Consider the following 20,321-nt stretch of genomic DNA (forward strand, 5'->3'; position numbering starts at 1 on the left):
GCCTTAGTGTAGAAATGTTGCAAGATATCATATGAGAATGGCAGCTCCATAAAACCTCAAATTGAATTTTGGTGTTAGTTGAAGACATTAGTTGAAGTTTACCTTGTTCATGATCTGGGCATTACTTTTGGCCAGAACGATATCCATGCTGTCGAGGGGGCTTTTGAAGGCCAGAGTGCTGGGGTGCTGGCGGTATTTCCTCTCACTCAAGATCTCGGCAGCCTTCTTTGCTTTTTCCACATCAAGTGAGCCAATGGGGACCCATCCCATTCCCCTGAGCCACTTCGTGTCAGCCCTGTACACCGCCTAAGAGGGATATCATACTCCCATTACATGGTGTCATACTCCCATTACATGGTGCCATCTCCACCTTTTATCACTGGGTTTGACCAGTCCTGGGTGCTTCATTAACAACGTGAGTAAACATTTTACAGGAAAGAGTGGAATGAACTTTTTAAACTTACCTCACTATTAATGTCATAGACATGTCTGGCCTGGACGACATCATTGGAGTCTGGCAGACAGGTCCAGTTGTGCAGGCGAGTTCTGTAGTTGAAGTCATTGACCTGGATCTGGTTCTTCTTGCACAACTCAAAGGCCATCATGTCCAATGGGAGGTGGAACTTGGTTTTGGACTGGTGGAAGTCCTTCTTGTACAGAGCATCACTGGCAATCTTAGCTGAGTTAAGCGCCAGCACGAGCAGAGGGTCATCCTCGACACAGCGGGCTCCAATGTGATGGCCAACCTGTTTACGGTAGCCTGCCTTGTACTTGTACTATACCGAACCAAAAAGGTAGAAAGTATGAAATGGGGATTTCAGTAAATTAAAGGTGTACACAGTATTGATATAGTCAGGTCCTTTGTGATGATGTGATAACAAAATAAGTACTTACATCACTAATAATTTCCCTGCCGTGCTTGGCTGCGATGATAGCAATGGCATCATTGCGCAAATCATAGCCCTTCTTCTTATCCTCTTCCATTGCTTTTCTGTATTGGTTCTGTATGAAGAAGAAAATAAAATGTCCATAGATATGGATTTCTCCACAATAAGTATTATTTTTGAACATATACATTCATCAGGAGGGTTACCTTTGTGCCACCATTTACTTACCCAACTGTAGTTGGACTTGTTTGCATTGGCCAAAACCACTTCCATCGCATCTGGCATAATGTGGTTCTTGGTCTTGTCCTTCTCCCAGGCCTCAGTGTACGCTTGCTGAAATAACGAGTTTCAAGTTCAAACTAACAACATTAAGTGCCTCTTCATATCATCGGCTCAAATATAATGCAAAGTAGGGGAGGTCAGATTACATTAAAGCAGGTTTAAATGATGGAATCATTGTTTGAATATAATCTACCAGGAGACACATTCGAAGGCAAAGGATTAGTAAATATATACCAGTTAGTCAAATACCTTGTTGGCATTATCATTATTTTGTTTCGCCAAAACCATTCCCATGTCTTGAACTGAGACGGTGAACTTGAAGTTGCTTGGGTGCTGACGATACAGCTTCTCACTCAGGACCTCTGTGGCTTTCTTTACCTTCTCAACATCAAGTGAGCCGATGGGAACCCATCCGATACCTTGTAGGCTCTTGAGATCAGCCTTGTACACAGCCTAGACACAACAATACCACAAAGGTCAAAATGGCCAGAATAAAAACAATCACACTGGAAAAACATGATCTAGTTAATTCATACTTACATCACTCGCTATGTCATAGACATGTCTGGCATGGACGACATCACTGGAGTCTGGCAGACAGGTCCAGTTGTGCAGGCGAGTTACATATTTGGCATGGTTGACCTGAATCTGGTTCTTTTTGGCCAACTCAAAGGCAATCATGTCCAATGGGAGGTGGAACTTGGTTTTGGACTGGTGGAAGTCCTTCTTGTACAGGGCATCACTGGCAATCTTAGCTGAGTTAATAGCCAGCATAAGTAGAGGGTCATCCTCAACGCAGCGCGCTCCAATGTGGTGGCCAACCTGCTTACGGTAGCCCGTCTTGTACTTGTGCTACAGAAAGCAAATATGAAATGGCAGTGTTGAGGATTCTCTTAATTTTCCAGAAGTACATTTTATATATTGTGTCATGAAATAGTTAAGAAATATAATCGGTTACGATGGATAGATGTTCAATGAACTTACATCACTGATAATTTCCCTGCCGTGCTTGGCTGCGATGATAGCAATGGCATCATTGCGCAAATCATAGCCCTTCTTCTTATCCTCTTCCATTGCTTTTCTGTATTGGTTCTGTATGAAGAAGAAAATAAAATGTCCATAGATATGGGTATTTTAAATGTTTATTTTATTTCATCTTTATTTAGCCAGGTAGGCAAGTTGAGAACAAGTTCTCATTTACAACTGCGACCTGGCCAAGAATAAAGCAAAGCAGTTCGACACATACAACAACACAGAGTTACACATGGAATAAACAAAACATACAGTCAGTAATACAGTTGAAGAAAATCTTTATACAGTGTGTGCAAATGAGGTAAGAAAAGGAAGGTAAGGCAATAAATAGGCCGTGGTGGCGAAGTAATTACAATATACCAATTAGACACTAGAGTGATTGATGTGCAGAAGATGAATGTGCAAGTAGAGATACAGGTGTGCAAAGGAGCAAGATAAATAAATGAATACAGTATGGGGATGAGGTAGTTGGATGGGCTATTTACAGATGGGCTATGTACAGGTGCAGTGATCTGTGAGCTGCTCAGACAGCTGGTGCTTAAAGCTAGTGAGGGAGGTAAGAGTCTCCAGCTTCAGTGATTTTTGCCATTCATTCCAGTCATTGGCAGTAGAGAACTGGGAGGAAAGGCGGCCAAAGGAGGAACTGGCTTTGGGGGTGACTAGAGAGATTTCCCTGCTGGAGCGCGTGCTACGGGTGGGTGCTGCTATGGTGACCAGTGAGCTGAGATAAGGCGGGCCTTACCTATCCGAGACTTGTAGATGACCTGAAGCCAGTGGGTTTGGCAACAAGTATGAAGCGAGGGCCAGCCAACGAGAGCGTACAGGCCACAGTGGTGGGTAGTATATGGGGCTTTGGTGACAAAACGGATGGCACTGTGATAGACTGCATCCAATTTGTTGAGTAGAGTGTTGGGGGCTATTTTGTAAATGACATCGCCGAAGTCGAGGATCGGTAGGATGGTCAGTTTTACGAGAGTATGTTTGGCAGCATGAGTGAAGGATGCTTTGTTGCGAAATAGGAAGCCGATTCTAGATTGAATTTTGGATTGGAGATGCCTAATGTGAGTCTGGAAGGAGAGTTTACAGTCTAACCAGACACCTAGGTATTTGTAGTTGTCCACATATTCTAAGTCAGAACCGTCCAGAGTAGTGACGCTGGGCGGGCGGGCGGGTTTGGGCAGCGATCGGTTGAAAAGCATGCATTTAGTTTTACTTGCATTTAAGAGCAGTTGGAGGCCACGGAAGGAGAGTTGTATGGCATTGAAGCTCGTCTGGAGGTTAGTTAACACAGTGTCCAAAGAAGTATACAGAATGGTGTCATCTGCGTAGAGGTGGATCAGAGAATCACCAGCAGCAAGAGCGACTTCATTAATGTGTACAGAGAAGAGTGACGGCACGGGAATTGAACCCTGTGGCACCCCCATAGAGACTGCCAGAGGTGCGAACAACAGGCTCTCCGATTTGACACACTGGACTCTGTCAGAGAAGTAGTTGATGAACCAGGCGAGGCAGTAATTTGAGAAACCAAGGCTGTTTCGTTAGCCGATAAGAATGTGGTGATTGACAGAGTCGAAAGCCTTGGCCAGGTCGATGAATACGGCTGCACAGTAACTTATCGATGGCAGTTATGATATCGTTTAGGACCTTGAGCATGGCTGAGGTGCACCCATGACCAGCTCTGAAACCAGATTGCATAGCAGAGAAGGTACGGTGGGATTCGAAATGGCCGGTAATGTTTTTTATTTTTTTGAATTTTTACCCCTTTTTCTCCCCAATTTCGTGGTATCCAATTGTAGTAGTAGCTACTATCTTGTCTCATCGCTACGGGCTCGGGAGAGACCTTTCAAAAGGTTGAAAGTCATGCGTCCTCCGATACACAAGCCGCACTGCTTCTTAACACAGCGCGCATCCAACCCGGAATCCAGCCGCACCAATGAGGCTACACCGTGCACCTGGCAACCTTGGTTAGCTTGCACTGCGCCCGGCCCGCCACAGGAGTCGCTGGTGCGCGATGAGACAAGGACATCCCTACCGACCAAGCCCTCCCTATCCCGGACGACGCTAGGCCAATTGTGCATCGCCCCACGGACCTTCCGGTCGCGGCCGGTTTCTACAGAACCTGGGCGCGAACCCAGGGACTCTGATGGCACAGCTGGCGCTGCAGTACAGCGCCCTTAACCACTGCGCCACCCGGGAGGCCGGTAATCTGTTTGTTAACTTGGCTTTCGAAGACCTTAGAATGGCAGGGTAGGATAGATAAAGGTCTGTAGCAGTTTGGGTCTAGAGTTTCACCCCCTTTGAAGAGGGGGATGACCGCAGCAGCTTTCCAATCTTTGGGAATCTCAGACGATACAAAAGAGAGGTTCAACAGGCTAGTAATAGGGGTTGCAACAATTTCGGCAGATCATTTTAGAAAGAGAGGGTCCAGATTGTCTAGCCCGGCTGATTTGTAGGGGTCCAGATTTTGCAGCTCTTTCAGAACATCAGCTATCTGGATTTGGGTGAAGGAGAAATGGTGGGGGCTTTGGCGGGTTTCTATGGAGGGTGCCGGGCAGTTGACCGGGGTAGGGGTAGCCAGGTGGAAAGCATGGCCAGCCATAGAGAAATGCTTATTGAAATTCTCAATTATAGTGGATTTATCGGTAGTGAAAGTGTTTCCTAGCCTCAGTGCAGTGGGCAGCTGAGAGGAGGTGCTCTTATTCTCCATGGACTTTACAGTGTCCCAGAACCTTTTAGAGTTTGTACTACAGGGTGCACATTTCTGTTTGAAAAAGCTAGCCTTAGCTTTCCTAACTGCCTGTGTATATTGGTTCCTAACTCCCCTGAAAAGTTGCATATCACGGGGGCTATTCGTTGCTAATGCAGTAAGCCACAGGATGTTTTTGTGCTGGTCAAAGGCAGACAGGTCTGGAGTGAACCATATCTATTCCTGGTTCTACATTTTTTGAACGGAGCATGCTTATTTAAGATGGTGAGGAAGGCACTTTTAAAGAATAACCAGGCATCCTCTACTGACGGGATGAGGTCAATGTCATTCCAGGATACCCCGGCCAGGTCGATAAGAAAGGCCTGTTCACTGAAGTTTTTTAGGGAGCGTTTGACAGTGATGAGGGGTGGTCGTTTGACCGCAGAACCATTTCGGATGCAGGCAATGAGGCAGTGACCGCTGAGATCTTAGTTGAAAACAGCACTGGTGTATTTGGAGGGCGAGTAAGTTAGGATGATATCTATGAGGGTGCCCGTGTTTACGGATTTCGGGTTTTACCTGGTAGGTTCATTTATCATTTGTGTGAGATTGAGGGCATCAAGCAATGATAGCAATGGCAATCAAATCACTATTTATTTAAAATGCATTTAACAAAGTTACAACATACTTTACTGAAGAAAATAACTAAACAATAAGTATTATTTTTGAACGTATACATTCATCAGGAGGGTTACCTTTGTGCCACCATTTACTTACCCAACTGTAGTTGGACTTGTTTGCATTGGCCAAAACCACTTCCATCGCATCTGGCATAATGTGGTTCTTGGTCTTGTCCTTCTCCCAGGCCTCAGTGTACGCTTGCTGAAATAACGAGTTTCAAGTTCAAACTAACAACATTAAGTGCCTCTTCATATCATCAGCTCAAATATAATGCAAAGTAGGGGAGATCACACTACATTAAAGCAGGTTTAAATGATGGAATCATTATTTGAATATAATCTATCAGGGGAAACATACGAAGGCAAAGGATTAGTAAAATTATACCAGTTAGTCAAATACCTTGTTGGCATTATCATTATTTTGTTTAGCCAAAACCATTCCCATGTCTTGAACTGAGCTGGTGAACTTGAAGTTGCTTGGGTGCTGACGATACAGCTTCTCACTCAGGACCTCTGAGGCTTTCTTTGCCTTCTCAACATCAAGTGAGCCGATGGGAACCCATCCGATACCTTGTAGGCTCTTGAGATCAGCCTTGTACACAGCCTAGACACAACAATACCACAAAGGTCAAAATGGCCAGAATAAAAACAATCACACTGGAAAAACATGATCTAGTTAATTCATACTTACATCACTCGCTATGTCATAGACATGTCTGGCATGGACGACATCACTGGAGTCTGGCAGACAGGTCCAGTTGTGCAGGCGAGTTACATATTTGGCATGGTTGACCTGAATCTGGTTCTTTTTGGCCAACTCAAAGGCAATCATGTCCAATGGGAGGTGGAACTTGGTTTTGGACTGGTGGAAGTCCTTCTTGTACAGGGCATCACTGGCAATCTTAGCTGAGTTAATAGCCAGCATAAGTAGAGGGTCATCCTCAACGCAGCGCGCTCCAATGTGGTGGCCAACCTGCTTACGGTAGCCCGTCTTGTACTTGTGCTACAGAAAGCAAATATGAAATGGCAGTGTTGAGGATTCTCTTAATTTTCCAGAAGTACATTTTATATATTGTGTCATGAAATAGTTAAGAAATATAATCGGTTATGATGGCTAGATGTTCAATGAACTTACATCACTGATAATTTCCCTGCCGTGCTTGGCTGCGATGATAGCAATGGCATCATTGCGCAAATCATAGCCCTTCTTCTTATCCTCTTCCATTGCTTTTCTGTATTGGTTCTGTATGAAGAAGAAAATAAAATGTCCATAGATATGGATTTCTCCACAATAAGTATTATTTTTGAACATATACATTCATCAGGAGGGTTACCTTTGTGCCACCATTTACTTACCCAACTGTAGTTGGACTTGTTTGCATTGGCCAAAACCACTTCCATCGCATCTGGCATAATGTGGTTCTTGGTCTTGTCCTTCTCCCAGGCCTCAGTGTACGCTTGCTGAAATAACGAGTTTCAAGTTCAAACTAACAACATTAAGTGCCTCTTCATATCATCAGCTCAAATATAATGCAAAGTAGGGGAGATCACACTACATTAAAGCAGGTTTAAATGATGGAATCATTATTTGAATATAATCTATCAGGGGAAACATACGAAGGCAAAGGATTAGTAAAGATATACCAGTTAGTCAAATACCTTGTTGGCATTATCATTATTTTGTTTAGCCAAAACCATTCCCATGTCTTGAACTGAGCTGGTGAACTTGAAGTTGCTTGGGTGCTGACGATACAGCTTCTCACTCAGGACCTCTGAGGCTTTCTTTGCCTTCTCAACATCAAGTGAGCCGATGGGAACCCATCCGATACCTTGTAGGCTCTTGAGATCAGCCTTGTACACAGCCTAGACACAACAATACCACAAAGGTCAACATGGCCAGAATAAAAACAATCACACTGGAAAAACATGATCCAGTTAATTCATACTTACATCACTCGCTATGTCATAGACATGTCTGGCATGGACGACATCACTGGAGTCTGGCAGACAGGTCCAGTTGTGCAGGCGAGTTACATATTTGGCATGGTTGACCTGAATCTGGTTCTTTTTGGCCAACTCAAACGCAATCATGTCCAATGGGAGATGGAACCTTGTCTTGGACTTGTGGAAGTCTTTCTTGTACAGAGCATCACTGGCAATCTTAGCTGAGTTCAGAGCCAGCATGAGCAGAGGGTCATCCTCGATACAGCGGGCTCCAATGTGGTGGCCAATCTGTTTACGGTAGCCAGCCCTGTATTTGAACTTAATAAATGATAATGAGATAGTTAGGTTTCATTCAAAAGCTGAAGTTCACACACCATTTATTCAATAAACAGTGTTTAACTTACATCGCTAGCAATGGATGTGCCCTGTTTGGCTGCCTGGATTGCAATAGCATCGTTGCGCAGGTCATAACCCTTCTTCTTGTCCTGTTCATTGGCAAGCTTATACAGTGTCTGTACAGGATAAGAAAAACATGTTTTGAATGACTGAATTATGACAATGCAGCCTAAGTGAACAATACGATGAGGTGTGGAAGGAATAACCTACATTGCTGCAGTTGATCTTGTTGGCTCTGGCCAAAACCACCTCCATTGAGTCTGGCATCATGTGGACAGTGGTCTTATCCTTATTCCAGGTGTCAATGTACGTTTGCTATAAGACAGATATATCTGTTAGTGTTTTGAAGTATCACCATGTATATGTGTATGTATATAATATACTGTATACATATACAGTATGCATAGACATAGATGCAAAGAATGACCTTGTTCATGATCGCATTGTTAGCACTGGCCAGGACGAGGTCCATGGAGTGCATGTCTTTGGTAAACTTGAAGCCACTGGGGTGTTGGCGGTAAAGTTTCTCACTGCCAATCAGGCCAGCTGTTTTGGCTTTCTCTACATCCAGAGAACCAATGGGAATCCATCCTGTGCCTTTGATGCAAGTCTCATAGTCACTTTTGTACAAATTCTGCAGAAATAAGTAAATACTGTCAGGTTCTAAATAACAGAGTAAAAAAATTGATGGACAACATTAAACATTCTCACAGATTTGGATGTGGTTTAACAGCTCAGAATAGGGGAATGGATCAATTATTGTCAGGGACAAAAATACATTGTACACAAAAACATGTTGTTGTTTTTTTGTTTGTTGTTATGTATTTATGAGTAAAATAATACTCACATCACTAGCGATCGTCTGCATCTGCTTAGCCAACTCCACGTTCATGGCATCGGCAAGCACAGTGTAATGGTGCTGGATCTTCCTGTAGCCTGCATACGTCTGCACTGTGGAGGCGTGTTTGGCATGCGCAATACTCATCATGTCTACTGGGGAGTGGTACTTCAGCTTAGACTTGTGGTAGTCCTTCTTGTAGTTCTTGTCACTCTGCAACCTGGCCACCTCCATGTAGTGCACCAGCAAGGGGTCATCCTGAAGATTACGGCAGCCCACTTGTTTTCCCCTATTCTTCTGGTGATTCAGCTTGTACTTGTACTGTGTAAATAAACAATGTATTATTCCCAGAACGAAAGATAATATTTCAAAAATAAGAATTTATTGGACACAAGGTCCAATGGAAATTCCCCTTCTGCTTTATCCCAACCGATCTGATAGACTCACATACTCAAACAGAGGTTGGAGCACATTGTAAAATGATTTTAAAGGCTTTTAATTGCTGGTCTGAGTCACTCACGTCGCTGGCGATTTTGGTGCCCTGCTTGGCAGCCTGGATGGTGATGGCATCAACCTTCAGGTCGTAACCCTTATTATACATTGCCTCCAGACCTGCTTTGTAGGTTTTCTGGAATGGAGGAGAAACTATTTATAAAAAATATGACCAAAATAACATTTGTTAAATACTTCCAAGACCTATTTGAAGTTATATTGCAAAAGCATGATGGATACAAAGAGGAATATTTTGATGATAGATAGTAACACACGTGTGGAATAGGTAGCCTTACTTGACTCATGTTGATAGCATTAGCCTTGGCCAGGACAATCTCAGGGGCATCTGGCATCACATGGACTGTGAGCTTGTCCTTGTGCCATTGTTTGGTGTATTCTTGCTGCAATCAAAATGATTCACCAATCAATGAACCTAGACTCTCATTATGAGACACATTAGAAATAAACTGTGATAACAGCTTTTATTTTTCACAAACGTACACGTCTGGTCTGAGCATACCTTGTTCATGATCTTGTTGTTGTCAGTGGCCAGGACCATGTCCATGGAATCCATCAGCTTCTTGAACTGGAATTTGGAAGGGTGTGTACGGTACTTATGTTCACTCTGGATGTCCGCGCCGACCTTTGCAAGCTCCACCGGCAGCGAGCCAACAGGAATCCATCCCGTTCCTCTCACATAGTTGTTCCAGTCAGACTTGTACTCGTACTACAGAAAGACATTAGAGTTGAGAAACGGGTGATTAGCTAAACAATAATATGAGTGGTAAGAATGTATAATTGATCACCTATGTTTACTATGTTTAGTTGGCGCTATGTTACTATGTAACTGCTGAACTCACATCACTGCAACTGGCATTCATGGTGCGAGCCAGCTCAAGGTTCATGGAGTCAGGGAGAAGAGTGTAGTGGTGTTGGACTTTCCTGTAGCCAGTATAGGTTTGCACTGCAGAGGCTTGCTTTGCATGTGCAACACTCATCATGTCAACTGGGGAGCAGTACTTCAGCTTGGACTTGTGGTAGTCCTTCTTGTAGTTCCTCTCACTCTGCATCTTGGCCACCTGCATGTAGTGCACCAGCAAGGGGTCATCCTGAAGATTACGGCAGCCCACTTGTTTGCCTCTTCCCTTCTCGTACGCCAGCTTGTACTTGTACTGTAAAAAATATACAGGTGTTTAGTCAATTACAGAAGCAGCATCTGATCACATTAATTCTCTACACAGTTGATAGCTGATAAAAGTGACAGAAAACAGGATCTATGCAGCAAGCAAACAGAAATGAAATGATTTTACACTTACGTCACTGGCAATGGTAGTGCCTTTCTTGGCAGCCAGAATGGCAATGGCATCAGGTTTGAGATCGTAGCCCTTTCTATACATGTCCTCCAGACCGGATTTGTAGAGTTTCTGAAAAGGTATATAGACACAGCTTAGAAACAGAGCCCAAAAAGGACTATTAAATGCATGGTTCTTACTTTTAAATTACAGTTTGAATGTCTGTGACTTTCAGACTTTTGAAAGTAGTTTTGATTCTATAGATTCTGATTAAAATTACAGTAACTAGTTAGAAAGGGGCAACGAGTATGCCGTCGTATACAGTATTAGTTAGTAGTGACATTGGAAGATGAGACGGGATGATCATACCTGACTCATGTTGATAGCATTAGCCTTGGCCAGGACAATCTCAGGGGCATCTGGCATCACATGGACTGTGAGCTTGTCCTTGTGCCATTGTTTGGTGTATTCTTGCTGCAAAGTAATTGACACAAACACAGATAAATAATAACATTAGGACAAACGAGAAAACATCACATTTTAAACAATCTGTTTTTAATTTCCAATATGGTGTTACAGTTTATAGTTTACCTTGTTCATGATCTTGTTGTTGTCAGTGGCCAGGACCATGTCCATGGAATCCATCAGCTTCTTGAACTGGAATTTGGAAGGGTGTGTACGGTACTTATGTTCACTCTGGATGTCCGCGCCGACCTTTGCAAGCTCCACCGGCAGCGAGCCAACAGGAATCCATCCCGTTCCTCTCACATAGTTGTTCCAGTCAGACTTGTACTCGTACTGGAGAATGAAACAAAGGCAAATAAATTAAGTATTTGACACCCGAAAGCTTTTTAACAGAAAACGTACACCCCTAGTACTAGGCTGAAGTCGCATAAACAAGTACTCACATCACTGCAACTGGCATTCACGGTGCGAGCCAACGCAAAGTTCATGGAGTCAGGGAGAAGACTGTAATGGTGTCGGATCTTCCTGTAGCCAATATAGGTTTGTGCTGCAGAGGCTTGCTTAGCATGTGCAACACTCATCATGTCAACTGGGGAGCAGTACTTCAGCTTGGACTTGTGGTAGTCCTTCTTGTAGTTCCTCTCACTCTGCATCTTGGCCACCTGCATGTAGTGCACCAGCAAGGGGTCATCCTGAAGATTACGGCAGCCCACTTGTTTGCCTCTTCCCTTCACATGGTCTTTCTTGTACTGGATCTGAAAGGAACAAGTCAAAAATCATCAGATAATCTGACACTATTCATCGTAGGAACATTGTTGTTGACTACATCTTGTACAGCTTTTTATGTTGTCCTGGTGATTTATTGCATACTTACATCACTGGCAATATGTCTGCCATGCTTAGCATGGATGACAGAGATAGCATCTGGCCTCATGTCGTAGCCTTTGGCGATATCTTCCACCCACTTGTGCTTGTAGTGAGACTATGAGAAATCAAAGAAACCACAGTCAAACATCGCCTGTCTATAGGCAATACTTGCACATCTTTAAAATGTCAGAGAAATTGAGTCTGTGTGTGTTTGTGGGTGTGTACTGACCTCACTCAGGGTCTGGGCGTTGTACTTGGCCTGGAGGAACTGAGGGCTGTCTGCAGGCAGGTTGTACGTGTGCTTGAACTTCTCGCCAGATGCTCTGTATGAAGCCTGAACAGAGAGAAATAACAAGGTAATCACATTCAACATCCATAGTAGGGAATAAAATACATGGAATAAAAACATGAAAACCATTAATTAATTTCCTCATATCTTGTATGTAAACTCAATAAATGTATGACTTCTGAAAGACTAGCCTTGGTGGGCTAAAATAGATCCTAAAAAACAATAAACGATAATCAAAGTTACTTTAAGTTCTTACGTCATCAAGTAACTTGGTGTTGGTCATGGCAAGGGCCATGTTCATCTGGTCAGTCAGACTGGTGAACTTCAGGGTGCTGGGGTGTACACGGTAGCCGTGCTCATCTAGGGCTGCCTTGGCTGTCTTAGCCAACTCCACCTCCATAGAGCCAATAGGAATCCAGCCAGAACCCCTGTACACGTTGTTGTAGTCAGACTTATAGGTGTTCTGTAGAGACACACAGCGAAACAGGAAAGGTATCACAACAGGTATTAGGACAGGTATCAGGAAAGGTATAAGGACAGGTATCAAGACAGGTATCAGGGCAGGTATCAGGACAGGTATCAGGACAGGTATCGGGACAGGACAGAACAGCTATCAGGACAGGACAGGTATCAGGGAACGTATCAGGACAGGTATCAAGGCAGGTATCTGGACAGGAATCTGGACAGGAATCTGGACAGGTATCAGGACAGGTATCAGAACAGGTCAGATATCAGGACAGGACAGGTATCAGGGAAGGTATCAGGACAATTATTAGGCCAAGTATGCGGCCAGGATAGGTATCAGGGCAGGACAGGTATCACAACATGTATCAGAACAGGACAGGTATCAGGACAGGTATCAAGACAGGACAGGTATCAGTAAAGGTATCAGGACAGGGCAGGTATCAGGTCAGGTATCAGGACAGGTATCAGGTCAGGTATCAGGACAGGTATCAGGACATGACTGGTATTAGGCCAGATATCAGGACAGTTATCAGGGAAGGTATCAGGACAGATATCAGAATAGGGCAGGTATCAGGACAGGTATCAGAACAGGGCAGGTATCAGGACAGGTATCAGAACAGGGCAGGTATCAGGACAGGTATCAGAACAGGTCAGGTTTCAGGACAGGACAGGTATCAGACAGGTTCCTCTCACTCAAAATACACTATTGTTCACAAAAATCATTACTAATATAGTCAGCAATGGATGCGGTTAGTGTTGATGCCCACCGGATTGATAGTAGTTACTGCTTATGCACACAGGTCGATAGTACACTTACTCAGTCAAGCCTGGTTTCATACCATCATTCTGGTATTGAATGGCAAGGATATTGAAATGAACTCACGTTGCTCTGGATCTCCATCATGGTACGAGCCAGCTGAACAGGCATAGCCTCAGGGAGAAGAGTGTAGTTGTGGAGGCTCTTCCTGTAGCCAGCATAGGTTTGTGCTGCGGAGGCTTGCTTAGCATGTGTAACACTCATCATGTCAACTGGGGAGCAGTACTTCAGCTTGGACTTGTGGTAGTCCTTCTTGTAGTTCCTCTCACTCTGCATCTTGGCCACCTGCATGTAGTGCACCAGCAAGGGGTCATCCTGAAGATTACGGCAGCCCACTTGTTTGCCTCTTCCCTTCTCGTACGCCAGCTTGTACTTGTACTGTACAGGAAATACAATGATGAATGTAAATACCATGAATAGAATGTCATGATTATGGTCAACTATGGTTAATCAATAAACCAAAATACAGATTTAGAATTTCTTCCAATTCATACGTACATTGCTGGCAATATTAGTGCAGGCCCTGGCAGCGAGGATGGGGATGGCATCTGCCTTCATCTGGTGTCCTTTGAGAATGTCTTGACGGTGAGCGTATGTGTAATAGTTCTGTGATGAGGAGAACGAGAAATAAACACATTACTTACAGACACATTTCAATGAATGCATCATGGTAATATATATATGTGTGTGTGTGTGTGTGTGTGTGTGTGTGTGTGTGTGTGTGTGTGTGTGTGTGTGTGTGTGTGTGTGTGTGTGTGTGTGTGTGTGTGTGTGTGTGTGTGTGTGTAAAATAGGACTGTAATCAGTCAACATATAACCAACTATACAGTATAAATAAAGACACATTTAAATGAATGCATGGATATGTATGTGCATTGATTGTGTATGATAGCAAAGGTATATAATAGTATGGACAGTGATCAACATGTAACCAACCTTGCTGATGTTGACAGCGTTGTATTTGGCTTGCATAAACTCTGGTGCATCTGCAGGGAGATTGTAGGTGTGCAGGAACTTCTCTCCACTGGCTTTATAGTCATGCTGCAAAAAAAACACATCATAACAACAATAGATTTAAATCAACACTTCTGTTCAATTCAATTCAATTCCATCCAACAAAATGTATTTAATACAAAGTGTATTTCAACCAAATGTATTCAATAGAAAAATTCAATTCAATGGACAACCATGGATTAGATTTTTGGCCTTCCTAGTAAGTAAATACTACTCACAACATTCATAATCTTTTGGTTCTGCTTGCACAGCTCCATATTCATGCCGTCCATCTTGCTGGTGAATTTAAAGTTTTCAGGGTGCTGCCTGTACTTGTGCTCATCCATTGCGGCGCCGGCCTGCTTGGCTAGCTCCACTGGAATGGATCCGATAGGGATCCAGCCAGTTCCCTTCACATAGTTCTCCCAGTCCGCTTTGTAGTTCACCTGCATCCGGCAAGGAGAGGAGACAATGTGAGAAATGCTGCAAAAAGCCACTACAATAAAAATCTAAGATGCAGCATTACAACTTACAAGTTAAAGCTAGAGTTTCTAAAGGCCAGAGGCTAGTACTTTTCCAACCAGCCTAGTAGAAAATGTGCCAAATTAGCCCACCAGGCCAGTGAAATGTTAGATTTTTTTTATTTAACCTTTATTTAACTAGGCAAGTCAGTTAAGAACAAATTCGTATTTACAATGACGGCCAAACCCGGCCAAACCCTAACCTGGTCGACGCTGGGTCAATTGCGCGCCGCCCTATGGGACTCCCAATCACGGCCGGTTGTGATACAGCCTGGAATCGAACCAATTATTTTGTTCTATCCCTGGGTAGGAGTCAGAGTACTCACATCACTGGCGTTGGTGTTCATGGTGCGAGCCAGCTCAAAGTTCATGGAGTCAGGGAGAAGACTGTAATGGTGTCGGATCTTCCTGTAGCCAATATTGGTTTGTGCTGCAGAGGCTTGCTTAGCATGTGCAACACTCATCATGTCAACTGGGGAGCAGTACTTCAGCTTGGACTTGTGGTAGTCCTTCTTGTAGTTCCTCTCACTCTGCATCTTGGCCACCTGCATGTAGTGCACCAGCAAGGGGTCATCCTGAAGATTACGGCAGCCCACTTGTTTGCCTCTTCCCTTCACATGGTCTTTCTTGTACTGGATCTGAAAGGAACAAGTAAAAAATCATCAGATAATCTGACACTATTCATCGTAGGAACATTGTTGTTGACTACATCTTGTACAGCTTTTTATGTTGTCCTGGTGATTTATTGCATACTTACATCACTGGCAATATGTCTGCCATGCTTAGCATGGATGACAGAGATAGCATCTGGCCTCATGTCGTAGCCTTTTGCAATGGTTTCCTCCCAGCTTTGCTTGTAGTAGTTCTGAAATAAAGCAATACGGTAAATGATTACACTATTTCCATGAGACACTAATACAACACAGTATAGGCATGCAGTGCACACCCAAGAAGGCACAGTTGTATGTGGAGGAAAGATGTCTACACAGTTCAGAGTAGTGTGCTCTTTATATAACGGGCAGGCAGTGATAATATGATAAAACATTTGATAATTCATTCAATTAAATATGAATATGAGGCATAACTAATTAGTCTTAGTCAACAGTACCTTGCTGATGTTGTAGGCGTTGCATTTGGCCTGAAGGAACTGGGGGTCATTATGGGGCAGCGAGTACTTCTGGTGGATCTCCTCAAGACCCTTCTTGTAGTGAAGCTGCAGTGGAAGAAGAATACAAATTGCATTGAGTGCACAAACACATATTTCTAGATATAAAATAGGTGTTCCATCCAAATAAATGAATTACTGATTGTTTAATCTCTATTTAAATTTTTTTTAAATCACATTTGTACTACGTAAGTTGAATATGTCACCGCTATTAAGTAAACAGTTTTCTCGACACAGGGAAACCGCCCCATGATGTCTAAATGATCTGAATAACACGATTCTATCATCCAATAATGTTACTATAATAATACTCACATCACTCCTCATTAGCTGGTTGACCTGGGCCTGCATCATGACTGGGTGGTCAGCGATGGAGGTGAACGGGACGGTGTCTGGGTGCTGACGGTACTTTCTCTGAAGTGGAGGAAAAAATGGAACAAATAGGTCAAAGCAGGTGAAACCAATCTTGTTGTGTTTCTGTATTGTCAAAGCAAGAAAAGACCATACATAACAAAACATATTTTACAATTTATAGTGTTTTTATTGTGAGGGTTATGGTATGGTTTCCTGAGTATTAACTACATTATGGCAAATAAACTTAAACCTTGAACTAGATCATGTTGTAGTAGCTACCTCATTGAGGATCTCTCCGGCTTTCTTGGCCTTCTCCACTTCCATGGAGCCGAAGGTGACCCAACCAGATCCCTTGGTGAAGTTGTTGTAGTCTGAATGGTATTCATTCTGTAGTGAGGGAAAATAACCAAGTGGGAGTAATACTTTCATTATACTTCTACCGTTTTTGAAATGCTCCAATATTATTAAAACCTTTTCCCCAGACCTTTAATAGGATGAAAGAAAACCAAATCAATCAGTCAATCAATTAGATCAATCAGACAGATTAATTAATCAATCTATCTATCGATCAATCTATAAATCTGGTTGATGGTGTTCTTACGTCACTCTGGATGATGTTGGCATTCTTGGCCCGGTCCAGGGACATGGCGTCGTAGGGCAGGAAGTAGCGGTTGTGGATGGTCCTGTAGCCGGCCATGCTGGCGATACCCTGGGACTTCTTGGCCAGGGTGTTAGACATCATGTCCAGCGTGGTGATGTACTTGGTCTTTGTCTTCTCGTAGTCCTTCTTGTACTCACGCTGTGGAGAGAGTTTGAGAGAATTAGAAGGTGAGGCACCACATACTCTCTATGATAAAAAAGTGTTTATTTAATATAAAGTTGAGACGAGTCACAGTAAGCCTTTACACCCCTGTCACACTGACAGCCACTATCCTCATATTTCTGTTTCATACCAAAACTAAGTGGAATTTAATTTACTTTATTAGGTTTATTTGTCAAAGACATTGCACATCAACCAACATTTCAAATGTGCCAGATTAAGCTAGCCGACACATTTTTTGTCTAATCTTGATTCCCTGGGCAGGAAAATAACTTACATCACTCTGTATTTTGGCCACGTGCATGGAGTGTAGCATCTTGGGGTCGTCATGGATGCTGAGGGCTCCCACCATCTTTCCCTTGTTCTTCTCAAAATCCTTCTTGTATTTAACCTGAGGGCAAAGAGCAAAAGTTAGGTCAAGGCCTATACTACAAAGTACACCAAAGGAAACTGTCAGCATTATCAATATGAATACTAATATTACATGCATGTGTAGATGTTTATGTCAGTGCGTGCATACTCACGTCACTGGCTATATTTGTGTGGGCACGGGCTGCAAGGATTGAGATAGCATCACCCTTAAACTCGAACTGCTTGGCTTTTACTTTCTCCCAATCATACTTGTAACAATTCTGCACAGAGTTGCAAATACATTGAAGATATCAGTATCATGCAAGTAAAAATCAGGAGGGTTTATCCAATGAGGTCAACGATAACCAACTACAATGATTGTGAAATGATGTCAATACTAGCATATTATTTTCAAATCATATTATAACAAATGAAATTATAACTGGATTCGATTTACAACTGTATTTTTAAAACATTATCTACAGTATCATCAACAGAATTTGGCTTACATCACTAAGGTTAAATGCGTTAACTTTGGACTGGATGAAGAATGGGTAGTCTGGAGGCAGGGCACACTTAAACTTATCCAACTCATACGCTGCGTGGTAGTTGAGCTGGAAAAGACAGAAAGAACCTCATGAAAATACAGTACAGTCGGGTACAGGAAAATGTACGGTTGGCACTATGTAGATCAGAGGAGAGCTATATTGTGGAGAAGATGAGTACTACATGGGTCATTCCACACCACTAGAGGGCAGTGCTGCCTGTCTCAAAGGAGTGAGAGGCCTCTCCTTTTCAGAGTAGTCTCTCAGAACTGTCAGCCCCCCTCCTCTCATTTGAGACTAGGGTTATTTTCAGCAGACTGAATGCATGTTGCTATTAATACTACAGAGAGAGAGAGATAACTCTCTCTGGTTTCCATGGCGTCCACAGGAAGACAGCTGAGCTATGTGTTAAGTGGATGAATGAGCACATTTTCAGGCAACAGCCTTCAGGAATCTTTAATGTCATGGCAACGGCTCAACCTTGAAGTCTATTTTCTGGTATTTGTTCCAAAATTCTAACAAAATTCTAAATCATATATTTTTTAACAGGTTGTTCCATTGAGGTCATAATACCTATTTCTTTAAGGGAGACAGATATACGTAATTGTAATTTCATACTGTAACTATTTAAAATTTCACTGAAGACTCATATAAGGTCTGTCGTAAAAGTTGAATACATACATCACTCAGCTGTTTGGCGTTGATGGCAGATTGCACTTGAACAGGCGAATCTGTCACTTGCGTAAATTTCACTGTGTCCGGATGTTGCCGGTAAACTTTCTGCAAAAAAAAAAGTTAATTTATAAATATCAATATCAAGAATAAAAAATAAAGAATTATGTAAATCTAATGTTCAATCACTAATCATAGTGCAAATGACTGGTTATAATTTGTAATATTTCTTCAAGAGGCATTACTTACATCTTTACACTGTGCAACTTTCTTATAAGCCTCATATTCTGGCGTCATGGTTTGAGGATAGAAACATCTCGTCTTGATGTCCTCATAATCTGCTTTGTAATTTTGCTGAAAAGACAGAAGAACAGATGATTACTTTCTAATCACTGAGAGTGAACTTGCCTGTCGTACACTGGGCCCTGGATCAAACTAGTGCACTATATAAGGAGTAAGGAGCCATTTGAGAGACAACCAATGTCTTACTCTTAACAAAGCATCAGAGGAGAGAACAAAATAAAAACAATGCAACATGACTTACCTCGCTCTTTATCTCCTCCACTTTCTTGCAGTGAAGCATGTAGATGTCCTCATAGCTGCCAATATAGTGTCCCTTCACCTCATTCTTATACTTGTCTTTATAATGGACCTGTGAGGGGAGATAGAGGGAGTAAAGATGAATCCATGTAAGATCCATTCGCCACTTACATACAATAAAGGAGATCCACTTTAAATGATCAGTCGGGTCGTTGCTGCCATTTGTAATGTCTTTCTTGAACTAACACTCGCACTTGTCTTTTCTTAATAGCACTGACTTTGCTGACAGCTACTTTATTGAGGAGAAATGTACTTACTATGACTGTGTTGTGTGGTTGTCTCACCTAGCTATCTTAAGATGAATGCACTAACTGTAAGTCGCTCTGGATAAGAGTGTCTGCTAAATGACTAAAATGTCAAATGTCAATGTAAAATGTGCTGTTCAATGATTTGTTGAACAATTTAAAAAGCAAAACATTAACATCGTCAGTGAAGACTATGAAGGGAATACTCACGTCACTGAACTTTTGTACAACAGAGTCCATCTTGAATTTGGGCGTGTCACAGTAGTTGATACTGGACCCCCTCGATTTCTCATAGCTGGCCTTGTACACTTTCTGCAAAAGGAGTGATCCGAGAAGAAATGATGAGCAGAAAATAATGGCAAACAAAAGTAGTTATATGTCTCAAATACATATCAAAGTTAGCACTTGGCTTTCAATTGATGAAATTCGGCAAAATGAGTAAAACTATATCCATCTTATTTCCAAATATAAGGCTCTATGAATGGCTACACTAATTATTAACAAGTTGACAGTGAATGACTAGTAACTAACTAGACTCATCAAAGTAGTGCTTGGGTCATGTTACACCTTCAGTGGGTTAACTACAGTATAAGTGGCTCCTTATAATTCAGTAAGAAGGGGGG

At 42.6% G+C, this 20,321-nt stretch overlaps 1 protein-coding gene across 4 annotated transcripts in view; it reads right to left on the minus strand.

Annotated features, from left to right (window-relative positions):
- neb (nebulin) overlaps window positions 1-20,321 on the minus strand; it is an 85,838-nt gene that overhangs the window by 52,081 nt on the left and 13,436 nt on the right. For all 4 annotated transcript variants that reach the window (XM_036974698.2, XM_090229990.1, XM_036974701.2 and 1 more), the window contains 46 exons: window positions 19,909-20,010; window positions 19,398-19,505; window positions 19,103-19,207; window positions 18,863-18,961; window positions 18,146-18,250; window positions 17,810-17,917; window positions 17,563-17,676; window positions 17,067-17,264; window positions 16,745-16,852; window positions 16,427-16,525; window positions 16,055-16,159; window positions 15,704-15,811; window positions 15,273-15,584; window positions 14,665-14,871; window positions 14,369-14,473; window positions 13,931-14,038; window positions 13,499-13,810; window positions 12,407-12,613; window positions 12,091-12,195; window positions 11,869-11,976; window positions 11,438-11,749; window positions 11,121-11,327; window positions 10,899-11,003; window positions 10,554-10,661; window positions 10,098-10,409; window positions 9,758-9,964; window positions 9,534-9,638; window positions 9,266-9,373; window positions 8,755-9,066; window positions 8,335-8,541; window positions 8,118-8,222; window positions 7,916-8,023; window positions 7,518-7,829; window positions 7,227-7,430; window positions 6,924-7,028; window positions 6,703-6,810; window positions 6,259-6,570; window positions 5,968-6,171; window positions 5,665-5,769; window positions 2,154-2,261; window positions 1,710-2,021; window positions 1,419-1,622; window positions 1,116-1,220; window positions 895-1,002; window positions 465-776; window positions 103-306 (listed from right to left, as the gene is read on the minus strand). In XM_036974698.2, coding sequence (XP_036830593.2) covers window positions 103-306; window positions 465-776; window positions 895-1,002; window positions 1,116-1,220; window positions 1,419-1,622; window positions 1,710-2,021; window positions 2,154-2,261; window positions 5,665-5,769; window positions 5,968-6,171; window positions 6,259-6,570; window positions 6,703-6,810; window positions 6,924-7,028; window positions 7,227-7,430; window positions 7,518-7,829; window positions 7,916-8,023; window positions 8,118-8,222; window positions 8,335-8,541; window positions 8,755-9,066; window positions 9,266-9,373; window positions 9,534-9,638; window positions 9,758-9,964; window positions 10,098-10,409; window positions 10,554-10,661; window positions 10,899-11,003; window positions 11,121-11,327; window positions 11,438-11,749; window positions 11,869-11,976; window positions 12,091-12,195; window positions 12,407-12,613; window positions 13,499-13,810; window positions 13,931-14,038; window positions 14,369-14,473; window positions 14,665-14,871; window positions 15,273-15,584; window positions 15,704-15,811; window positions 16,055-16,159; window positions 16,427-16,525; window positions 16,745-16,852; window positions 17,067-17,264; window positions 17,563-17,676; window positions 17,810-17,917; window positions 18,146-18,250; window positions 18,863-18,961; window positions 19,103-19,207; window positions 19,398-19,505; window positions 19,909-20,010 — 7,722 coding nt within the window. The remainder of the gene's footprint in view (window positions 1-102; window positions 307-464; window positions 777-894; window positions 1,003-1,115; window positions 1,221-1,418; window positions 1,623-1,709; window positions 2,022-2,153; window positions 2,262-5,664; window positions 5,770-5,967; window positions 6,172-6,258; window positions 6,571-6,702; window positions 6,811-6,923; window positions 7,029-7,226; window positions 7,431-7,517; window positions 7,830-7,915; window positions 8,024-8,117; window positions 8,223-8,334; window positions 8,542-8,754; window positions 9,067-9,265; window positions 9,374-9,533; window positions 9,639-9,757; window positions 9,965-10,097; window positions 10,410-10,553; window positions 10,662-10,898; window positions 11,004-11,120; window positions 11,328-11,437; window positions 11,750-11,868; window positions 11,977-12,090; window positions 12,196-12,406; window positions 12,614-13,498; window positions 13,811-13,930; window positions 14,039-14,368; window positions 14,474-14,664; window positions 14,872-15,272; window positions 15,585-15,703; window positions 15,812-16,054; window positions 16,160-16,426; window positions 16,526-16,744; window positions 16,853-17,066; window positions 17,265-17,562; window positions 17,677-17,809; window positions 17,918-18,145; window positions 18,251-18,862; window positions 18,962-19,102; window positions 19,208-19,397; window positions 19,506-19,908; window positions 20,011-20,321) is intronic.

This window comes from Oncorhynchus mykiss, chromosome 3 (genome assembly GCF_057628025.1).
Source record: "Oncorhynchus mykiss isolate SJ-2025 chromosome 3, ASM5762802v1, whole genome shotgun sequence".
NCBI classification, from domain to species: domain Eukaryota; kingdom Metazoa; phylum Chordata; class Actinopteri; order Salmoniformes; family Salmonidae; genus Oncorhynchus; species Oncorhynchus mykiss.